At 41.7% G+C, this 24659-nt stretch overlaps 1 protein-coding gene across 1 annotated transcript; it reads right to left on the reverse strand.

The window, feature by feature from the left end:
• Positions 1-7338: 7338 nt before the first annotated feature.
• On the reverse strand, positions 7339-23781 carry LOC148042441 (lysosomal acid lipase/cholesteryl ester hydrolase-like). The gene is made up of 9 exons (XM_087702546.1): positions 23656-23781; positions 22748-22865; positions 20038-20236; positions 18142-18251; positions 17184-17317; positions 14511-14651; positions 11945-12016; positions 9372-9443; positions 7339-7773 (listed from the first exon to the last, which is right to left on the reverse strand). The coding sequence occupies exons 1-9, from the start codon at positions 23779-23781 to the stop codon at positions 7540-7542; spliced, it is 1206 nt and encodes a 401-aa protein (XP_087558672.1). The 3' UTR covers positions 7339-7539.
• Positions 23782-24659: the final 878 nt, after the last annotated feature.

Raw genomic sequence — 24659 nt, forward strand, 5'->3', positions numbered from 1 at the left:
GGAAACCTCGCCCACGTTGACTCCGGTTTTTTTTTTTACAACGCACCCAAACCACGCCTCTCAGGCTATGCGTATCAGCCAATCAGCATTCCCGGGGAGAAAGTACGCCCCGCCCTCCTCCTCCTCCCCCCCCCCTTCTTCCTTGCGCTTTTTACGCAGCGCTGCGGGTGCCAGAAGGCGTAAAAGCGCGTCTCGCACCAGCAGCGCTGCGTAAAAAGCGCTGCGTAAAAGCGCTTCTCGCACCAGCAGCGCTGCGTAAAAAGCGCTGCGTAAAAAACGCTTCTCGGAAGCGGCGAGGCTTTTGCAACGAGGCGGAAAGTGGGTAGCGGCCTCCTACGTTCTGCGGCAACGGAGACAGCGGCTGGCGCTCCCCGGGGTTTGCACAAGATAAGGGCCCCGTCGCCCGGACCGTGGCCCTGCCTGAACATGCAGGCAGTCCCTCCCAGTCAAAGTGACAACTTGGCAGGAGGAAAGAGGGGAGGAATGGGAAGAAGAGGGGAAGGGGAAAGGGGAGGAAGGGGAAGGAGAGGAGGGAAAGGAGAGGAGGAAGGAAGGAAGGTGAGAAGAAAGAGAAGAAAGGGGGGTAGGAAGGAGGGAGGGAAGGAGGGAGGGAAGGAAGGAGAGAAGGAGAGAAGAAAGGAGGGAATGTAGGAGAGAAGGAAGGAGGGAATGTAGGAGAGAAGGAAGGGGGAAAGGGAGAGAAGGAGAAAAGAAAGGAGGGAGAGAAGAAACGTAGGGGAAGGAGGGAGGGAAGGAAGGAGAGAAGAAAGGAGGGAAGGAAGGTGAGAAGAAAGAGAAGAAAGGGGGGTAGGAAGGAGGGAAGGAAGGAGAGAAGGAGAGAAGAAAGGAGGGAATGTAGGAGAGAAGGAAGGAAGAGAAGGAGAAAAGAAAGGCAGGAGGGAGGGAAGGAGAGAAGGAGGGTAGGGGAAGGAGGGAGGGAAGGAAGGGGAGTAGGAGAGAAGAAACGTAGGGGAAGGAGGGAGGGAAGGAAGGTGAGAAGAAAGGGGGGTAGGAAGGAGGGAGGGAAGGAGAGAAGAAAGGAGGGAATGTAGGAGAGAAGGAAGGAGAGAAGGAGAAAAGAAAGGCAGGAGGGAGGGAAGGAGAGAAGGAGGGTAGGGGAAGGAGGGAGGGAAGGAAGGGGAGTAGGAGAGAAGAAACAAGGGAAGGAAAGAGGGAAGGAGAGAAGAAAGGAGGGAAGGAAGGAGGGAAGGAAGGGGGAATGTAGGAGAGAAGGAGAAAAGAAAGGGAAGGAGGGAAAGAGAGAAGGAGGGTAGGGGAAAGAGGGAGGGAAGGAAGGGGAATAGGAGAGAAGAAACGAGGGAAGGAAAGAGTGAGGGAGGGAAGAAGAAGTAGGACCGTTGTAAGATAAGATGGATCTATGGGATGTTAAGAAAGCAATCTTCAAGTATATTGTCAACTGTAGGGAAAAATTGTTATAAATACATATTATTAATAATAGTTATGAGATCATATAATTGTGAATGTATATATGAAATTGATAAAATAAAATTAAAAAAACAAAGTGACAACTTGGCACTGAAAGAAGGGACTTGTTGTGATCAGTGGCGGATTAAGGCTCACTGGTGTCCTGAGCACTAACAAATCTTGGTGCCCCCCCCCCTTCCTTTGTACATACTCTACAAATCCTCATTGGTTTTTTCTTTCTTTCTCAATACTGGTTCCTCCTTTGGGCCTGGTGTCCTAAGGAAGGAAGATGGGGGAAAGAAGAAAGAGGAGAGGAGGATGGAATGGACAGGAAGAGAAGGATAGGAAGGGGAAGAGGAAGAGTAGCAGTAGGAGAAAGGGAAGGGAAGAACGAAGAGGAAGGACAGGAAGAAGGAAGAAAAGTAGAGAAGGGAGGGAGGGAGAAAAGAAAGGGAAAATAAGGTGGTGTTACAACAGGAGGAAGGGATGGTAAATAAACAACCCAAACTGTATATTATAACCTATTAAATGAAACAATAAATGTATAACAATGATAAATGTAAAGAAGAATGACAATTATATGAATGTATACTTAAAATTCTATGTAAGAGAACAAGAAAAATATAAAAAATTCTGAGATATTCTATTGGCTGTTATCAGATTCCTATAGGGTCATGTATGGATCTATAGGCAAAAGAGAAAATGCAAATTCTAGTGTTTACATCTGAGCTAATCTAGAATATTTTAAAATGGTTTTTAAGGATTTTTTAAATTTTGTATAGAATATAATTTTTTTATTATTATTTTAGGGAAATTTTATTTGTTTATTGTTTATAGATTTTTTTAATGGCTTTTAGGGAGGGAATGGTATTTTTAATTATTGTTTATAGAGTATGTTTTTTAAATGGTTTTTAAGAATTTTTTTATTATTTATAGAATATCTTTAAAAAAAATATTTTAGGGAAATTTTATTTATTTATTGTTTATATGTTTATTACAAGAAATGTTATTCCGTTTTGCAAATGTTTTATTTGTGATGCAATATGTTGCTTTTAAGTGTACAGGTTGGTGCATGGCTTAGAGGAGGTGTCTCAAGGTGGCTGCAGGCCAGGTTGGTGCAAGGCAGCTTTGCCAGATTTTTTGTGTTTCTGTGTGATATCTGGTTGTTTAGGTAATTGTGAAGTGGTTGCTGGTTCTGTGAGCTTCCTGGAACTGTCCTTTATAACTTCCCACAATGCCTTGATGGTTTTTATTCCAGTGGCTTTGTCTTTCCTGTCCTTAGGGAAAAAACTAGTTTCATCTGCAGTCTTTTGGGGGGAAATTGTTATTCTTTTGGTGTTTTCCTGGCACTATCATTGTTTGTGTGTGTGTGTGTGTGTGTGTGTGTGTGTGTGTGTGTGTGTAATGTCCCACAGTTATCTACACATTAATAATGATCAAGTACTAACAATATTTCCTTATACATTTTAGTGACCTTTCCTTACGTAATTGGTGTTTTCTTTCATTTAGATTTCTAATTTCTGTTTCTGTTAGTTAGCAATTGATAAAGCAAATCTCACGCGAAAAAGCATTCAAAGCCTTCTTGATTTTAATTGTCAGTTTATTCATTCCTGCACATTCTAATATTTATTCGTTTTCATATCTTTGTTTTTTCCACTGTTGTGCAAACGCAATTCCAGCAGCTGTTAACATGTGTAAAATTAAATATGTATTGTGTTCCCTTTGAAATGCCCAAACAAATATTACTGGTTTTAAATCCATATCTTGCTTTACCATTGATTCTAACCATGATACCACTAACTCTTGAATAGCTACTTGGTCTGTCCAATGGAACGTTGACTTCTGCCACCAGGGCGTGGCACCAGCAGTCTCTTTATACTCAGGAGAGGATCCCATGAGCAGCAGCTGCTCACAATCATCTCCTGTAAGTACTCAGTTGTTCCTTCCACCGAGTAACCCTTTGACGTGGTGCATCCTAAGTGTTTCCCTGAACACTCCCTCTGGTCCAATGCTCTGCCGCCACCTGGTGGTCAACAGCTCCTGCCGGGCCACAACATAGCTTTACTACAGATAAGCTACACCTTAAAAAGGACACTGAAGTAGCCTGCAGTGCTGCATTTAATCACTGCGCCACCTAATAAGTTAAGAGATTTCTTTCACCAAAAGCATTTTTGAGCCACTAGTGGTAGAGGGCTTAAAATAGTGGTCTAAGATGGATCTTGAGAGACCGCCTCCTGCCAATTATAGCAATAGCAATAGCAGTAGACTTATATACCGCTTCATAGGCCTTTCAGGCCTTTCTAAGCGGTTTACAGAGAGTCAGCATATTGCCCCCAACAATCTGGGTCCTCATTTTACCCACCTCGGAAGGATGGAAGGCTGAGCCGGTGAGATTTGAACCGCTGACCTGCTGATCTAGCAGTAGCCTGCAGTGCTGCATTTAACCACTGCGCCACCTTGGCTCTTACCTCCTCGCGACCCATTAGATCGCACAGATTGGGCCTCCTCCGAGTTCCATCTGCCAGTCAGTGTCGACTGGCAACCACGCGGAGGAGAGCCTTCTCGGTGGCAGCTCCGACCCTTTGGAACGATCTCCCCGTGGAGATTCGTACCCTCACCACCCTCCAGGCCTTCCGCACAGCCCTCAAGACCTGGCTATCCCGTCAGGCCTGGGGTTAAAGATTATAATCCATCCCCGCCCGAATGATGAATGTTGCTCTATTCTTTTAATTATGTATTGTCCTATATGTCATTGTATGTTTCCCCTTCCTACATAAGTTGTAAGCCGCCCTGAGTCCCCTCGGGGAAAAGGGCAGCCTATAAATAAACTTAACAACAACAACAACAACAACAACATCCCCAACAGAGGTGGTATTCAGCCAGTTTGCCCCGGTTTGTGCGAACCAGTGGAGGCCACTTCCCAGAGGTTGAAGAACCGCTAGCCATGGCTGGCTGGCCACACTCCCAAACCGGTCCCCTGTTGCCGCTTGCTCACCCGCAAAATTGACCTTGCGAAGAGGTATGCAGAACAAGAACAGCCACAGAAAGCGGATGAAATATACCAGAAGCTCTTTGCCAAAAACAACTTATCTTCCTTAGAGAACCAGCAGCTCCATTTTAATTATGGGCGTTTTCAAGAATTTAACAGAAGGTCGCGATCAGAAGCCATCAAACACTACTTTGCAGCGCTGAAGATTGAAATGGACTCTATAGAGAGAGAGAAATGCAAGTGTATATTGAAGAAATTGATAGAAAAGAAAATCAGGAAAGGTGAAGCCGATGCTGAGAATTTCGCCATCCTTGGATTTATTTATCGGCTGAACGGAGAAAAGGAACAAGCATGTAAAGCCTATGAAGAAGCCTTGAAAATTGATCCTGGGAATGAAGAATATATCATTGAAATTTGGAAATTGAACCACATACACTAAAGTGTGAATTTTTCTATAAATAATGGTTTTAAAAATAGATGAACACATGGTGTCAGTCTGCTTTCTCCATTTCAATATTTCATTTTGCAGAATACAAAATAGACTAGACTAGACTAGACTAGACTAGACTAGACTAGAGTAGACTAGAATAGAATAGAATAGAATAGAATAGAATGAAAGAGTTATGGTTCCATATTCTGTATATTTTGATTCTTTAATACTTTATTCTTTTACTGTATTGTACAATCTAATAAATAACTAGTGTCTGTTATAATGGCAAACACTTGAATGTTGGCATGTTTCAAAATATTTCATCCATTATCTTCTCAAATAGCTTCATGTCCAGTGGCCTGATTTTACCGGAACTCTCGCCACATACTTTTCCAAGTTTACTTATTATTCAGTTCCTTATTTAGTTAACAGCAGGATCCTTGAAGAAATATGGTGGGGTTTATTCATCGGGGACTATAGTGGATATAATAATGATATAAAGTGAGTATGGGCACCTATAAACGTGGACAGGGCTAATTTCCCCCCATTTGGGGAGCTGGGAATGAAATGATTTTTCTTTTCGGTTATGTAATATATATTTGAGAAGATACACCTGGATCCTCCCTCTTATTTTTAACACTACTCCAGAAGTTTGGAGAGGATTCTGAGGGCCACGAATGTCTGGTCCAAGTTTTCCTGCACTTATCCTACACATCTGTTCTGAGAAAATATCTTTGAAACGATAAGTTTAAATATTTTAAATACACGCATATTATAATACACGTATAAAATTTATCATGCTTACAAAAGTACATGTTTCATTGTACGAATTAACAAATGAGCAACATCCCAAAACAAATGTCATTCTACTCATCCATCAATCAAAAGCTTGATTTTCCGTGCACTCAACAGTAGAGGGCAGAATATTCCTATCACAAAAGGTCCCTTCCAACTCTTGATATTCTGTTATGCATTTTGCATTTTTTTTGGCCTGCTCTTAAGGTCACCTGCATGGTAAAATGACCTTTCATGTTTTCCGTTTTCCACATTTCCAATACAGATTAGAAGTACTTCTGTACATCTTAGATATACCTACACTTTTGATTTGAAACAACTTATAATTGTTCCATTTGACATATCAAGCATATCAAGAGCCGAGGTGGCGCAGTGGTTAAATGCAGCACTGCAGGCTACTTCAGCTGACTGCAGTTCTGCAGTTCGGCTGTTCAAATCTCACCGGCTCAGGGTTGACTCAGCCTTCCATCCTTCCGAGGTGGGTAAAATGAGGACCTGGATTGTTGTTGGGGGCGATATGCTGACTCTGTAAACCGCTTAGAGAGGGCTGAAAGCCCTATGAAGCGGTATATAAGTCTAACTGCTATTGCTATTGCTAATTTCTTCTCTCAGGTCACTTGGGGAGGGAGGAAGGCTTAAATGTCTAAAATATCTAAGTGTTCCACCTGTGGTTTTCTGAATGGTGCTATACTAATTTGATGCTTGCTTCTTTAACTGCATGCACACAAAAAAATCACAACCCCCTTCATGATTTTGTATTTAGCATTTTGTTAGCCCAGTTTATGGCATGGCATATAACCACGAGTACCATGATGTAGCCTACGCTTTCCTGCCTTTTGGTAGTTCTTTGGGATTGGGGTCCTTCTTTGCACATTAATATCAGTTGGAATTCCTTTATTAGGGAGTTAGAGATCTTTTAGATTTTAATTCTGATTCTTGGTCCTACTATATGACAGCAGCCACCTCTGAATCATAGATCTGGGTGCTACTAGTAAACGTAGGCTGGTTTGAACCGGCGTCTAAATCCTGCAACTTATTGTGGGTTATTTTTTTCAGAACTATTTCTTTGTTAAAAAGAATAACATTCCCTGTGTTTACTTCTCCAGGATTTGAATAAAAAAAACCTGATAAGCTTTTTCTCCGAATGGGCCATTTAATTTATGGCGCAGTGGTTAAATGCAGCACTGCAGGCTACTGCTAGATCAGCAGTTCAGCGGTTCAAGTCTCACCGGCTCATGGTTGACTCAGCCTTCCATCCTTCCGAGGTGGGTAAAATGAGGACCCGGATTGTTGGGGGCAATATGCTGACTCTCTGTAAACCGCTTAGAGAGGGCTGAAAGCCCTATGAAGCGGTATATAAGTCTACTGCTATTGCTATTGCTATTGCTATTTTTTATTAAGGGATATGCAACCAAATGCCTTTCATGGGCTTGCTCCCCTTCCCTATATTGAGTTTTCAAGGCTTTGTGAAGTTCTTCTTCCTCTCCATAGAATTTATCTAGCAAGTTTTCACCGAGCAGAAGGTGTATTAAGTTTGTTTAGCAAACTTTGATTATTATTTTTTCTATTGCTATCCCATTCTGTTAGTACTATAACTTAGTATTGCTGCTTTAATGGGCAGCCAAATTTAAGAAGAAAAAAAAAAAGAAATTTCCTGGTTGTCTATGAGAATTTAATTTGTTTATCAATTGTAGAGGAATAAGATAGAGAATTCAGAGAAAATGGGAACAGTTTGAAGAAGTGATTTGTTAATATAAATACTAATTGGAGAAATAGTGTAAAGTCAGAGTGCAAATATTTCTTCAGCAAATTCATCAGTTCGGGCTTCATTAAGACTTCAAGATGTGTTTTTAAATTGTCACCATACAACATGCTTTCTCTCTACATCACTTCTGAGGAATCACTGATATTTTTTCATTATCTCAATGATAGGCATGTACATAACCTCAGTTGCATCCAATCCCCAAATGAAATCCAGATGTTGCCATTCAGGAACATGTTGGTGATGTATGACATTACTAAGCCGTGCTATTAATGCCTGGACGTCTTTCATGTTCACAAATAAGTCATTTCCCCCAAACCAGAGTGCAATGGGTATTTTTATATCTTCTATCTTGTATACAGGAGGAATCATCTGGGAAGGAAAGCAACACATTTAAATAATTAGTCAAAAACTGACAGGAAGAGATACAACATATAAAACATTGCAAATTACCACTTTTTAAAAAAACTATTGAGCAAGCAAACTAATACTAATAGGACTTCTAGAACTCAGTGCAAACACAAAACCTGTGATGAAACTCTCTTTCCCGCCCTCCCTCCCTCTCTCTCTCCCTCCCTCCCTCCCTGTGTGTGTGTGTGTGTATTACCGTGGCACGACAAAACCGTGCTCGACTAAAGCACACCCGATTTAATCGCGTCGCTGACATCATCAACAGGGCGACAACAGCGAGCGCGGAGAAAGAAGGACGCTTTAAATAGCGCTTTGAAAGCAAGCCGATTCAAGTTAAGGTAAGGGTTAGCTTTAGGGTTAGGTTAAGGGTTAGGTTAAGGGTTAGGTTAAGGGTTAGGTTAAGGGTTAGGGTTAGGTTTAGGGTTAGGTTAAGGGTTAGGGTTAGGTTTAGGGTTAGGTTAAGGGTTAGGATTAGGTTTAGGGTTAGGTTAAGGGTTAGGTTTAGGGTTAGGGTTAGGTTTAGGGTTAGGTTAAGGGTTAGCTTTAGGGTTAGGTTTAGGATTAGGTTTGGGGGGGTTAGGTTTAGGTTTAGGGGTTAATTTTAGGTTTAGCGTTTACAGCGTGCTTCTGTCTCCGCGCTGTTGTCGCCCTGTGATGACGTCAGCTACACGGTTTCGTCGAGCGTGCTTTAGTCTAACGCGGTTTTGTGGTGGAACCGTGTATTACAAGTCTTTTTTAACTCTGACTTTTGCCTTCAATACATAGCTGATCAGCTCAGAGCCTCAGAAAGGCCAGGACCTAGATTGTTGGGGGCATTGTTAACTGTCCAGAGAGTCTGTAAATTTGAAACAAGATACTGTGGGAAGTTATTATCCAGCCCTCTCCCAGAAAAATGAAATATCCTAGGAAATATTGAAAAGGCAGAATGTTTCTCTGGATGTGAAAAGAAGCATTTTTTAAAAGACAGAATAGTTGCCTGTAGCTTCCTGCCCATCCCCACTTTGTTAATGGGCCATTGACACGGGCAGGCTAGTCACTTTACATAACAAAGACTTCACCAGCAGCTACAGCAGAAAGGCATGATAATATTGGAACTTTACTCAACTGAGCACATGGCATCTGAGAATTCATCCATACCTGGATTAAAAACACAGCCTAGAGAGTAGCCCCTGCATGGCCCCATGGGAGCCTGACAACCAATCAGAATACATTTCTTACACAGGAACAGGAAACAGAGAGGTGGGACTAAACAGGGTATAAAAAGCCTAGCAAGCCCCTCCTTCAGCCCTTCTCTTCTTCTCCACCAACGTTGAAGCATGTGATCCCCTTTTCTATTCAGGGCTCAAGCCACGTGGCCCCGTCCAACAATAAACCAACTTTCCAAGCAGCCTCCATGTCTCCAGTGTCTTTTCCCCCACTTGGAGCCGAACCCAGAAGGACATTTCTTTCAACAGTACAAAATAAAATTCTACCCATCTGCAACACATCCAAGAAGGAAACTAATTCTGATCTAAAAGCTGCAATTGAAGAATTTAATAGGAAAACTTTTGTTTTCATACCTGATTATACTTCTCCATGTTCTTTTCCTGGGTGCCATAGTCATATGCTTGAAAGACCTTTTTGTTATAGATCTATAACGAATAGTATGAAATTACAAAACTGAATAAAAGAATTACCAGTCATTTTGATAACATACGCACTGCTACACAAGCTACATCGGCTTCCAGACGCAACTCAAGGTGCTAGTTGTCACCTTTCAAAGTCTTCATGGCTTGGGACTGAGTTACTTATGGGACCGTCTCTCCCCAGGGGTCTCTTTCTGTCCCATCCAGCAGGAGGGCCTGTTCTGTGGGCTGGTTTGCTTGCATCCATGCTGATCTTCTGCAAGACTTTGAAAACTTGGATTGGTGCCCAATACTGTAATGCTGGGTGAGTGCGATAATTCTGACTGTGCTGATAAATAAATAAAGGGAGACTAGTATAGATCTATTTCAAGCTATTTAGCTCTCATCAGCTAGCCATACCCTTACTGGGATTAGAACCTGTGCTGTATTGCATCTTAGGCAGATGTGTTAACCATTAAGCCACAGAGTTCTTCTCCTTATCAGCTGAGCCAGGGAGAAAGGTATATATTTAAAGTCACAACCCCTGGTATGCCCAAATATGGGAGGAAGTCCACTGCTTCCATTCTCTGTCCATCGGCTCGTCACAAGAGACCATCCAGACAGAAACCCAATATAGTAAACAGTAAAAATGTTGGGTTTCGAATCCCAGTAAGGGTATGGCTAGCTGATGAGAGCTAAACAGCTTGAAAAAGATCTATACTAGTCTCCCTTTATTTATTTATCAGCACAAATACAACACAAAATGTGTAACAAAGGCAACAGTAAAAATATTGGGTTTCTGTCGTGATGAATTCTTGTGACGAGCTGATTGACAGAGAATGGAAGCAATTAGCTTCCTCCCATAATTGGGGCATACCAGGGGTTGTGACACTATATATATATGTGTGTGTGTGTGTGTGTGTGTGTGTGTGTGTGTGTATGTATGTTGTATTCGTGCTGATAAATAAATAAAGGGAGACTAGTATAGATCTATTTCAAGCTATTTAGCGCTCATCAGCTAGCCATACCCTTACTGGGATTAGAACCTGTGCTGTATTGCATCTTAGACAGATGTGTTAACCATTAAGCCACAGAGGTCTTCTCCTTATCAGCTGAGCCAGGGAGAAAGGTATATATTTAAAGTCACAACCCCTGGTATGCCCAAATATGGGAGGAAGTTCACAGCTTCCATTCTCTGTCCCTTTATTTATTTATCAGCACAAATACAACACAAATGTAACAAAGGCAACAGTAAAAATATTGGATTTCTGTCGTGATGGTCTCTTGTGACGAGCCGATTGACAGATGATGGAAGCAGTGAACTTCCTCCCATATTTGGGCATACCAGGAGTTGTGACTTTATATATATATAATTAACTCAAATTTTTACATGAGCCAGAACAGGTTTATTGTCTAATACTGTATAAGTAATACTGTGTAATGAAACTGAACCATTGTAAACAACCAATACAGCAAACTCCGTTCTTAACTACGCTTCATCTTTCAACCAGGACACTCTTAACTTGGAGACGTTCTATGGAAATAATAAAGATTGCAGCTTAAATAGAACCCTTGTATGCCAACATCATATGCTGAATCAGCTCAACGTAGTTCCAGATATTGTAAGCTGCAGATTATTACTCCCCAAAAGAGGCAGTTTTGGGTAATGTCACAAACCATACAATTCTAGGTTGCCTTCTCTGATCTAGTACTCTTCTTCTAAGCCAGATTTTATTTTTTATTTTAAATTACGGTAGTCAATGATGCTTGGTAATAAATTTTTAATTAAAAAAAAACTTAAACACCTCTGTGGGTTGTATAGTTTCAGATGTTCCATTCGTTTTCTCCCTTTCTGTCACTCAATGATCGTGAATGGTTCACTTTAGGTATAATTTTATTAATGCAAGGGAATTTATAAATTATATACTTAGATATATATTTGTTTGATGAGTCTCTTTTTCCTGTTCTGTTATGTTCCATTTTTGCTCCTCTCCACTCCACTCGTTAGCTTGTTCTATTTGTGTCTAGTACTCGTAGTATAATGGGGTTTATGTGTATCCATGTGATTTATTTTTTATGATTGTCACTGATGCTTGTTTAATAAATTCATAATTAACAAATTGACACAGGTGCAATGTTTACTAAATTCACACATCGCTCCACTGCATCCAGAGTTAGTAAGGTGAAACCCATATATAGCATAATGATTAACAGATCTCTTCAATGTATGGTTAGAAGATTAAGATTAAGATTTAGTTTATTTGTATGCCGCCCTTCTCCGGGAGGGACTCAGGGCGGCGAACAACTCAAAGGGGAAAAAGGGAACATAAAACACAATACACGTGATTAAAATACACAAGAGTCATACAGCCATACAAGTCGAGAGGGGAGGGGAACTCATCAACCCCAGGCCTGCCGGCATAGCCAGGTTTTGACGGCTTTCCGGAAGGCCTGGAGAGAGGTGAGGGTCCGAATCTCTGTGGGGAGTTCGTTCCAAACTGGATTCAATGTGTTGTACAAAAACCTACCTGTTTCCAGTGAAGTAGATTTTGTACCGATGTCCCGGCAGGAGAATGAGCTGCATACACGTCCATACGACTCTGAATAAAACAATTGTTCATCTTAATTCCCTAATTAATTTCATCTGCCATGTAACAAAAAAAATCAATTAGAGCTTATGGTAAGTTTGTGGGTCTATGAATAAACCTGATGCAATAGATGAATATCCCCAGGATAATCTCAAGTAATGTGCAATGCAGTAGATTTAATTTTGATAATTCAGCTGGAGTTATCCTATTCGTTTGCTATATAGTTACGTTTGTATTTTGGAAATTGAATGCATATACACATCAATAGCTTTGGATGACTAGAGCCATTTGTTATTCTGCAACTAGCCAGAAGGAGAAAGGAGGAACTCAGAATGCAGTCTATGAGCTTTGTATATTTCATTTTCAAACAATTCCCATTCCAGTTTGCCGATTCTTTATACAAGCCATTAGTTTTTGGGATAATCATGGTACTTGATTCTTCAGTTTTATTAGCATGACATTTGCTAAAAACAACTTGGAAAGCTCTGAGTTCCTATATAGTGAACACAGTTACACATCCTATTCCCTGGTGCTCCAGGATCTCTGAAAGATATAATTCAGTGATTCTGAGATCTCATCTGCCAGTTCCTTCAGAACCCTGGGATGTAATCCATCCGGTCCTGGTGATTTGATCTCATCTAGGGTAGACAGGTTCTCACTTACCATTTTCTTCCCTATTTCAATTTGTGTTCCTAATCTGATTTTTGTGGTGCTGTTTTTGATAGTCTGGACTGTTTTATCCCTTTGTGTAAAAACAGATGTAAAACGTGAGTTAAATAGTTCTGCTTTCTCCCTGTTGCTTGTCACCTTTTTGCTACTTTCTCCCAGCAATGGACCAAATTGTTTCCTTAACTTTTTTTCTTGTTTTTAACATGTTGGAAGAAGCTTTTTTTTTTTTTGTCATTTTTTACTTTTGTGGCCAGCCTTTCTTCATTGTGAGCCTTAGCTTTCCTCACTTCATCTTTACAGGCTCGGGCTATTTGCTGATATTCTGCCTTAGTTATGTCCCCCTCTTTCCACTTTTTATACTTATCCTTTTTGTCTTTCAATTTGTCAGAGAGTTCTTTATGCAGCCATGCTGGTTTCTTTTGGGAGCTGTTATTTTTCTTCTTCATTGGCATTTTGCTAGACTGGGCTTTTATAATCTCATTTTTTCAAAATTTCCCAAGCTTCTTAAGTTGTTTTCACCAGCCTCAGGAAGGTCCTAATTAAATGGAGCTAAAGGGCCCCTCCCTCAGTCTCTTTGTCTCTCTGACTCCCCCTTGTATCCAGCAGCTCCAATCACCAGCCTCAGGAAGGTTCAATGCACCTTCAATATAAATTGTTCTTCGCGCATGCGCGGAAGAATTTACAGTGAACTGCCCATGCGCAGTCACTAAAATCCAAAATGGCAGTGAGGGAACTGGTTCAGAGACACGGCCAGCTTGGGTTTCTGCTTGTTCTGTGACCCAGGCCTGAATTCCACTACCGTTTTGGCTGAACTGGGCCAAACCAGCAGCAACGCACCTCTGCTCTGGGTTCAACAGAGAGGCCCCAACATTTCCCACCCTTGTCCCTTTGCTTTGCTCCAAACCCCTAAAAGCTTAGCTGAATCTTGGGCTTTGTCATCCGCTGCCCACCCAACCATACAGTCTTAGCTCAGAGACCATATAAAAATAGGTGAGATTTGGCTTGTGGGCCATACTTTGTCTTAATCTTTAAGAGCCGAGGTGGCGCAGTGGTTAGGGTGCAGTACTGCAGGCCACTTCAGCTGACTGTTGTTTTTTTTCCTTTTCAAATATAAATATGTTTTATTTTCATTTTCATTTCATACAGTCACATATATACTGTGCATAACCGGGGCCATATAACATTGAGCAATAAACACAGCTATCCTTGTCAACAATACGCCCCAAAATACAAACCCAATATACCACTCCAACCCTCCATACACCCTTTCTTTCGCCCCCCTCCAACTTTCCTTTCTCCCCCTCCAACATTCCCCGCTACCCTACTTCCCCTCCCCCTCTATCACTCCTCTCTCCCGATACACTCCCTCCCTTCCATCTCACCCTCCCTCCGATCCTCTCTCCCACCCTCTCTACCCCTCTTTCTTCTTTCCCTCTGCTCCTCCCTTCGGTGTATTTCTACTATCTATCAATATATTCAGCTTCCTATTTTTACACTAGAATTAAAAAAGCAACAGTATACAAGTGCAATCATGTTACTTTAAAATACTTCAGCTGACTGTTATCTGCAGTTCAGCGGTTCTAATCTCACCGGCTCAAAGGTTGACTCAGCCTTCCATCCTTCCGAGGTGGGTGAAATGAGGACCCAGATTGTTGGGGGCAATATGCTGACTCTCTGTAAACCGCTTAGAGAGGGCTGAAAGCCCTATGAAGCGGTATATAAGTCTACTGCTATTGCTATTGCTATTGCTAATCTAAGAAAAACTGCTATTTTGCAACTGGCATTATAAACATATTTCATAGAAACCAAGCCTGACCCAGTTTTTGTTTATACATACCAGATTGAAATTGGGAGAGTTAGGACCAACCAGAAAAGAAAAAAACGATTCGCAGAATTTAGGAAGAAATTTACAAAACACAGCCTTTAGATAACTGACATAAGGAGGATAGTGGAGAATTCCTTTGTAGCCAAACAGGGCCTGAAATACATTCATTAACAAATTAATTAATTAATTAACGGGTACCGATATAATTAAGCCAAATCAAATATCATCCTAGCCCCACCTCCCCTGTAAACCCCTAGGCCTGGGGATGGCGAACCCACAGCACGTGTGCCACAGGTGGCATGCTGAGCCATTTCTCAGGGCTCGCGAGGCGTTGCGCGTGCTGACCAGCTGAATTCAGCCTTTTTAAAGCCATTTTTCGCCCTCCCCAGGCTCCAGTGGCTTTATAGGTGCCTGGGGAGGGCGAAAACAGCCTTCCCCATGCCCTGGAGGCCCTCTGGGGGCTTCAGGAGCTTCTCTGAAGCCTCCGGAGCGCAAAAAATCCCCCCAGCCCTATGGGCAAACTGGAAGTTTAGGAATGGACTTCCGTTTTGTTCGTAGGGTCGTTTTTAGTCCTCCGGAGCCTTTAGGGGAGCCTCTTGAAAATCCCTGAAGGCTCCGGAGAGGCTTTGTTCACCCCCCTCAGGCTCCTATGAAGCCTCTGGAGCTTGGGGAGGGTGAAAAAAAGGGTTCCACCACAAATGCGCGAACAACAAAAGCGCGCCTGACTAAACCGCGGTGACTAAACCACGCTGACAAAACCGCGCGACGAATGAGCGACGAATGAGCCCTGAAGCGCGCCGACAACAGCGCGCCGACAGAAGCGCGCTGTAACCTAACCCTAACCCTAACCCTAACCCTAAACCTAACCCTAACCCTAACCCTAACCCTAACCCTAACCCTAACCCTAAACCTAACCCTAAACCTAAACCTAAACCTAAACCTAACCCTAAACCTTACCTTAACTTAAATCACGCTTCTGTCGGCGCGCTGTTGTCGGCACGCTTTTGACATCGCGGTTTTAGCGCCGCGGTTTTGTCGGCGCGCTTATGACATTCGCGCTTTAGTCGGGTCATGGAAAAAAGCATGCAAAAATGCGGGGGAGGGGGGTCCTGTCATGCACGCATGCGCATTGGGAGTGTAGCATATTGCGTTATGGGTGCGGCATGCCCAGCACAACCCCCTGTGCTCCCCTTGCTTATGGCACGCAACAGAGGTGGGTTCCTACCTGTTCGCACCTATTCGGTAGAACCGGTTCGTCAAATCTACCGAACCGGTTAGAAGAGGTTCCACCAGTGGACCCGGAAAGAGGGCCACACCTACAGAAGAGGTTCCAAAATTTTTTGAAACCCACCATTGGCAAGTATCTTGTAACTTGACAGCTTTAAGACTTGCATGCTTCAATGCCAGAGTTTCTGAATAGCTACTTGGACCGACCTCAGTACTAATTCATAATTTCATATACGGTCACATGGGCGGCAAGCCACTCCCATCCGGTCACATGGGTGGCAAGCCACTCCCACAAAGGAGGCCACACCCACAGAGTAGGTTCCAACAATTTTCGAAACCCACCACTGGCACGCAAGCCACAAAAAGGTTTCGCCATCGCTGCCCTAGGCAGTTTCTCTCCTATGTAAGTTTAGGAAGAAACTCTTCTGTTCAGGAATAAACAAACTGGATCTTTTCAGGGTACACGAGAGTTCAAATTCCAAATGGTGGACAACGAAACAGAACCAAAGTTGGTTTAATTTACGCTATTGTGATTAAAACTATATTAATGAAATATAGTTAATTTGATAATCTTCACATACCGAATAATAATTTTAATGATTTTTTCCCTAAAACCAAACTGTAGTCAGTTATGAAGTTTTTTTTATTAGTTTACTTTAATTAGTTAATTAAATTTAATTATTTTGTTTGATATTTTTAAATTTATTTTGTATTTTATTATTTTTTATTTTATTTTCGTAGCCACCAACTTTCAGCCAACTCTGGTGCCTCCTAGTGGTTAAAAAACAACATAACATCTTGTTAAACACTAAAACACAACCAGTGGAAATAAAAAAACTGACGGAAGTCAAGTTAATGTCCCATCATCTAATCTTCTCCTGTTGGTTGGGGGAAAAGGCAGGTCTTTAGGGCTTTAATGAAGGCTAAAAGGCTTCCCCTTGAACTTCAAGCATTTCATAGGACAGGGTCTGCTTCAAAGCATTTCATAGGACAGGGGCCGCCACCGAAAAGGCCCACTTCTTAGCTCCCCGCTAATGGCAGTGTTGAAAAGACTCTACGGGACCTGGTGGAATGGGTAGATGTCCCTAGGAAAAAGTGATCCTGCAGATAGCTCAGCACTGAGCCGTATAGGACCATAGAGCCGAGGTGGCGCAGTGGGTAGAGTGCAGCACTGCAGGCCACTTCAGCTGACTGCTATCTGCAGTTCGGCGGTTCTAATCTCACCGGCTCAAGGTTGACTCAGCCTTCCATCCTTCCGAGGTGGGTGAAATGAGGACCCGGATTGTTGGGGGCGATAGGCTGACTCTGTAAACCGCTTAGAGAGGGCTGAAGCGGTATATAAGTCTAACTGCTATTGCTATTGCTAAAGATGATGACCAGCACTTTGAATAGCATCCAAAATTCTATCCCTACCAGTAGCTTTCATTACTTTAGTGTAACTTTACCCGAAGCTCTTACCCGAATCAGTGGAAGATACACCCAGATTTTTACTATCGGAGTCGTAGCATATGTTAGTGTGGCTATAGGTCCCATTCCGAAAAAGACCTTGATTTTTTCAGCCAGTTCCGGCCAATAAGAGAATGAGATGAAACCTGAAGAAAATAAAGTTTGACTATAAACAGCTATTGTTAGATACTAGCAACTGTCATAATGGTTTCCACCAAGGTCCTCTGTTCCGGCGGGAACAGAGGTTCAATCTCATTGGTCGAAGGGTCTGACAGCTCCCTATAAAAGGGCTGTTGTCAGACTGAACCTTCGCTGGATTGTACATAGTTGTTCTGTTACAACGAAGAGCTGTTGTTGCCTTAGCCTGAGTGTGCCTTTCCTTTACCCAATCTAACAGCTATCGTATTATTTCTCCTCTTGCTCCTGCATTTCTGCAGGGTATACAGTAATTGTGGATTCTGTATACAATGCATGGAGGAGAAAGCGTCTTTGGATTGCAATCAAAGAGCTGGACAGCATGATGAGTGTGAGATGCAGAGTAGGGAGAAATACAGCTATTTCTTGCTCTCATGTTCACAATGAGAAGGTGCATTACGTAATTCAGTTTCCTTCATTGATCAGCCAGAAGAAAATTGCTGAAACAGAAGACTATCACTTCATGCTAGAACACACCGTTTACATGCAAAACTCTTAGACTTATCTTTGTGCAGAGTGTGGAATGGCTAATTGCAGAAAATCCTTAGAGAGAAAGGGCTGGGTTAGATGAGCCAAGCCTTTCAAAGTGACTCATGATTAATAGGCATTCAGAAGTTGATTTGTTCAATTCTTCCTGCCCTGGCCTCCTCCAGAAACTATTTGCCTGGAGAGATTCATTCTCAAATTATACACTGCAAGTTGCACAATTGAAATGTGTAGACTGTATTAGTTTTCCCCATTCATCCCTACTCATGGATTTACCTCTGTAACTTACCAGCAGTTGTGCCTTCTGAATGGCCCACATAATAAAGCTGCTGCTGTTTCGTTTTGTTCAGGATAAAGTTTATGACGGCTGGAATGTCATAGTATCCCATCTCGTGGAAACTAGGAAGGAAGGAAGGAAGGAAGGAAGGAAGGAAGGAAGGAAGGAAGGAAGGAAGGAAGGACGGAAGGAAGGAAGGCAGGCAGGAAGGCAGAAGGAAGGAAGGAAGGAAGGAAGGAAGGAAGGAAGGAAAGAAAGAAAGAAAGAAAGAAAGAAAGAGAGAGAGAGAAAGAAAGAAAGAACATTGATTTATAAATGCCAGCCTAGGTCATCTTGCTCAGAAATCAGCTCAGTTGATCCCATGGAAAGAATCACAGGGTTAAAAACCCGTAAATATGTTCATGCAAATGTAAGAAGGATTTTACAAGAGGGAAATCAAGGTCAGGTTGTTGGAAAATCTTAGGAGAAAATAATAGAATGCAGGACTACAGATCTTGTTGAACTAGTACTCCCAGGTTAATACTTTCATCCCAGATCTAAGAATCACTCACCTTACATGACTGACCTTGCAACCAGAGGAGGTTTAATAAGGAAATATTTCAGAGTCCTTTTTATTTCAGATCCTGATTTAGATTAATCTTGGAACTAGCCAGTTCACTGAATATCCCTAGATTGAATGTAATTCAAATGTTTGCTAAAAAAAGAATTGCTGAACACGCAAGTGTAGGGAGGAAATATTTTGGAGTCCTTTTTGGGGGCAGGAAAAGCAAATCACAGACAATTGTGCTTCCTGCACAATTAAGTAAAGAGCATTTGAAAGTGACTTCCATCATTATATCTCTCCCAGATGTTAAATCGTAAAAAAATTAAAATGATTAAAATCTGCAAATTCATGCATAGGTCAATTGCATAACTTAGCAAATATATTTTTGTTATTTATCACTAGATATTGCAGCATTAAAAGAACTTTCTCTTCAGTTTCTCTTCTAAACCTGGTCTTCGTATTCTCCAGAAACACATGGCCAGCAACCACTGTTTGACTCTGAGGGAGTTTATATATTGTTTTGACAGAGGTGGGTTCCTACCAGTTCGCACCTGTTCGGTAGAACCGGTTCGTCAAATCTACCGAACCGGTTAGAAGAGGTTCCACCAGTGGACCCGGAAAGCAGGCCACACCTACAGAAGAGCTTCCAAAATGTTTTGAAACCCACCACTGGTCCTTGGATATGATTATTCTACACTATCATGCTCATATTTATAAAACTCAGTGCCTCTGTGAAAGGTAAGGATGACTACTGCGTTTGTGGGGCAATCAGAACATTGCGTGTGTTGAAGTTGTTTTAACACAAACCAAAGATGCCTTTTAAAAAACAAGTTTACATCATATTCTTATGCATGCCAGTGCTGTTTGTGAGGTCATTTAAGGTGGTTCTGACAAGTGTCGTCGGCATCTTCATATCCGGTCACATGGGCAGCAAGCCACTCCCATCTGGTCACATGGGTGGCAAGCCACTCCCACAAAGGAGGCCACACCCACTGAATAGGTTCGAACAATTTTTGAAACCCACCGCTGTGTTTTGAGGAAAGAACTGGAATAAAATTGGTAGAATGAAAGCCTTTATCTTTCATTTTAATTTTAATCTCATTATTTTATCTTTTGGCCCCTTCAAGTCAGCCTTGATTGCAGGAAACTGTCTGGAAAAGTCCCTGAAGTTTACTTGGCAAGATTTCAGAAGTGGTTTGTCATTGCTTGTATTCCTAGGACTAAGAGAGATGGACAGGCCCAGGGGCTTCAAGTTGAGTTCGTGCCCAAGATAGTATTAGAGTCTCTTGGTTGATGAACAAACTGCTTCCTGTGCTACAATAATAATTAATTATAATCTGCTAATCCCCTTTAGATTTTCTTACCTAAAGCTCCAGAATTCCTTCTGCCATAGTTTCAATGTCTTATGATTCGAAGACCAGGTGTTTCCTCTGCTATTCCCAAGCCAAACATCGTAACCGTTATCTGCTAATATGAAACCAAAACTGTTGTGGGGCTGGTTAGAAATCCAGTGGGAACCATCTCCAACGACGCTGTGTAGTAAAAATACAGCAGGGCGTGCAGCTGTAAAAGAGAAGCTTTTTAAAAATGAGCCAGATCATCGAAGATTGTAAAACAATTGAAGTATTGATTGCAAATAAAACTTGCAAAGAATCAACATTTGTGGTTGATTGTCACAATCTCTTATTAGAATGCACTACCTGACTCTGTTGTTACATCTTCAAATCCCCCAAACCTTAACCTTAAACTGTCTACTACTGACCTCACTCCATTCCTAAGAGGTCTGTAAGGGGCATGCATAAGTGCACCATTGTGCCTATAGTCCCTATCCTACTTTCCTCATTTATTCGTACCTATTTCATTCATACTCATGTTTAGTCTTATACCTATTATAGCAGTTCGATTTATATACCGCTTCATAGGGCTTTCAGTCCTCTCTAAGCGGTTTACAGAGTCAGCATATTGTCCCCAACAACAATCCGGGTCCTCATTTTACCCACCTCGGAAGGATGGAAGGCTGAGTCAACCCTGAGCCGGTGGGATTTGAACAGCCGAACTGCAGAACTGCAGTCAGCTGAAGTAGCCTGCAGTGCTGCATTTAACCACTGTGCCACCTCGGCCCTTCCCATTATCTTGTAAATGATTGACACATCAAATAAATAAATAGTATATGTTACACCGGCTGGAATGAAAGCATGATCATTATGTGATTAAATCTATAGAATTTAGGAACTGGGGTTTTATTGATTCAATGGGTTTACTCTAAGCATACGCAAATCCATTCTTTTGTCTCCAACATTATGATATATTCTCAACAGTATCATGATATAATCTCCAAATCGTGCCTATAGTCCCTATCCTACTTTCCTCATTTATTCGTACCTATTTCATTCATACTCATGTTTAATCTTATACCTATTATCTTGTAAATGATTGACACAACAAATAAATAAATAGTATATGTTACACCGGCTGGAATGAAAGCATGATCATTATGTGATTAAATCTATAGAATTTAGGAACTGGGGTTTTATTGATTCAATGGGTTTACTCTAAGCATACGCAAATCCATTCTTTTGTCTCCAACATTATGATATATTCTCAACAGTATCACGATATAATCTCCAAATCTTATATACAAATGATGTAGTACTTTTCTTTTTTAAATGAAATTGCCTAGACTGTTTATCTTATTGGATTATCAATTATTTTAGAAACAGTATCATGATGTACTCAAGATTCCCCCAGTATAGCCACAAATTGAGGATATATTTTTTTTCTTAATCTTTCAAGACTCAACCTATTTAAATTATGCATTGGACTACTAAGCAGGTTTAAGAGCTAAAACTTTTTCCCAATTCTTCTTAAATGGGATTCATCTTTGAACATTTTGAACCTGGGTACTTGAGAGACCGCCTACTGCCAATCACCTCCACTAGACCGATTAGATCCCACAGATTAGGCCTCCTCCGAATTCCATCCGCCGGCCAATGCCGACTGGCGACTACCCGGAGGAGAGCCTTCTCTGTGGCTGCTCCGACCCTCTGGAACGAGCTCCCCGTGGAGATTCGAACCCTCACCACCCTCCAGGCCTTCCGCAAAGCCCTTAAAACCTGGCTGTTCCGACAGGCCTGGGGCTAAAGAGTTTTTGCCCCCCTTCTCGAATGGTATGGTTGTTGTGTGTTTTTTAAATTTTGTATTGTTATGTCTCGTCTTTTTTATTCCCTTGTCTGTACCCCCTTCCCTGAATGAATTGTGAGCCGCCCTGAGTCCCCTTCGGGGAAAAGGGTGGCATACAAATGTAATCAATCAATCGATCGATCAATTTTAAAGAAGTTCAGTTTGTAACTGGGCGTTTTTGTTCTTGGTGGGTTTTGTCACAATAGTGTGCTATTTTATTATATCATTCCTTTTTTCATAAACACCTTTTTATTGAAAAGACGAGTGTAAGATTCTCAAAATCTCAATTAGTCAGCCAGTCGGTCTCTTAAGCTTATAGGTCCTTCAAGACATTTTAAAGACATTCTCCTTTTCTAAGATATTGAAAGAAGAAGGTTACAGCACAATACAAATGTCGGGGTTCATTCTGAGATTATCGCATTTCATTTTGAAGAGATAGATCATTCCACCTCAGTTATTGAAAAATATTCTCAGCCATGTTCTATAAGAATCTCGCACGAGGTCACGTAGGTTCGTTGAGAGTAGAATGGTCCTCCACTTCAGATCTGAAGAGAAATAGGTGTTTCCCAGGTGTGGAGAGCAAAGGTAGCCCATTTGTAGCTCTCTAGGTGAGAGAGCCTCTAGGTGGCGCAGTGGTTAAATGCAGCACTGCAGGCTACTTCAGCTGACTGCAGTTCTGCAGTTCGGCTGTTCAAATCTCACCGGCTCAGGGTTGACTCAGCCTTCCATCCTTCCGAGGTGGGTAAAATGAGGACCCGGATTGTTGTTGGGGGCGATATGCTGACTCTGTAAACCGCTTAGAGAGGGCTGAAAGCCCTATGAAGCGGTATATAAGTCTAACTGCTATTGTCATTTCTTAAACCCAATTATAATTGATTTGTCCCTGGCTCCTACCTTTATTTGCACCATTATACCTTCCATATGGTATTCTGTTAATGGTAAGAATATATCCATCTTCTGTTTCAACATGATATTCCTCACTTGGATATTTATGAAAATGGATAATCTCACTCTGCAAATAGAAAGATAACAGAGGAAACTTGCAAGGGGACTTCAAGACTTCAACCCCACTCGAATAGTATGACTGTTGTGCTCTTTTAACGATGTATTGTCTTCATGTTTGTAACTTGTTTGTCCTTCCCTCCCCCTGAATTGTGAGCCGCTCTGAGTCCCCCCAGGGAAAAGGGCGGCAAACAAATAAAGTAAAATCGAAAAAATCAAATCAATCAATCAGACAAGATGATGAATACTGCAGAAAGCTCAGGAACAACAAGGAAGTTGCTAAAAATATGAACATTCAAAAGATGGAACATAAGCATCAGATTTATTTGTTGAGGATCCACCCCCCCCCAAAGTCAGTGGAATGTAAAGTTGTAAGAACATTGAGCCAAGGTGGCGCAGTGGTTAAATGCAGCACTGCAGGCTACTGCTAGATCAGCAGGTCAGCGGTTCAAATCTCACCGGCTCAGGGTTGACTCAGCCTTCCATCCTTCCGAGGTGGGTAAAATGAGGACCCAGATTGTTGGGGGCAATATGCTGACTCTCTGTAAACCGCTTAGAGAGGCCTGTAAGGCCTATGAAGCGGTATATAAGTCTACTGCTATTGCTATTGCTATTGATAAACCTTTGAAGTTCTTTGAATGGAACAGACAAAAAATAAAAGCTAGGGTTAGCTATGTACAGTAACATGCATAGAACCCTGTAGATAATTTTCAAGTTTTTCTTTCCATGCTCTTTTGCATTTCCTTTATGTATCAGACTTCACCTATCAAAATATAACAGACAAAATAAATTTAACATACGATATTCATTAAACACTCAGGGTCCACGTTATAGTTAATGTCAAGTCTTTCTGAAGTTCCCAGTTCTTCCAAGCTGACCATTCCATGGCATAAACAAGCCATTATGATGAAACTCCTCATCTTCATCCTGTACAAAGCAATTTAGTCATTGATTAATTTATTAGAATCATGAGCTTCCTGAAGATTCAAAGCACCACTTGCGCTGAAATATCTTCTGCTATCTGTTGCCTTAACCAGAAACAGCCCATTGAGCAGAATTTTACTTCTAAAGAGAACGGAAACAAGTCAGTACCAGTTAGAAAATGGCTTTGATCTGAATGAATCCTGAGAAATAATTAAACTCAGTTCAGCAGTGGACTAAATAAATAGGTAGCCAAGGATCTGCATCAAGATTAAGCAACAGAGAACCTACTGGTTAGGATAGGTACACCCATGTTACACCTATCCTCCGTGAGCTGCACTGGCTCCCTATCGGTCTCCGAACATGCTTCAAGGTGCTGGTTATCACCTTTAAAGCCCTACATGGCCTAGGACCTGGATATCTCCGTGACCGCCTCCTGCAACATACCTCCCAGCGCCCAATAAGCTCTCACAGGATGGGCCTTCTCTGGGTACCGTCGACTACACAATGTCGTCTGGCGGCTCCTCGGGGAAGAGCCTTCTCTGTAGCTGCCCCGGCCCTCTGGAACGATCTACCCCCTGAGATCCGGACCCTCCCCACTCCCCTGGCCTTCCAAAAGTCTGTTAAGACCTGGCTGTTCCGGCAGGCCTGGGGCTGTTGATCTTTGATTGGACTTCAGCCCCATTAAAATCGAGTGTATATTGTGTCTCTTTTAATTTGTTTCTGTCTTGTATTTTAAACTCTTTTTAATATTTTTAAACTGTTTTTATGTAAGCCGGCCAGAAATATATATATATATATATATATATATATATATATATATATATATATATATATATATATATATATATATATATATATATATATATATATATATATATAT

Source organism: Thamnophis sirtalis, unplaced genomic scaffold (genome assembly GCF_051295495.1).
Source record: "Thamnophis sirtalis isolate CommonGarterSnake01/CBP01778 unplaced genomic scaffold, rThaSir2_p1.2 scaffold_15, whole genome shotgun sequence".
NCBI lineage: Eukaryota > Metazoa > Chordata > Lepidosauria > Squamata > Natricidae > Thamnophis > Thamnophis sirtalis.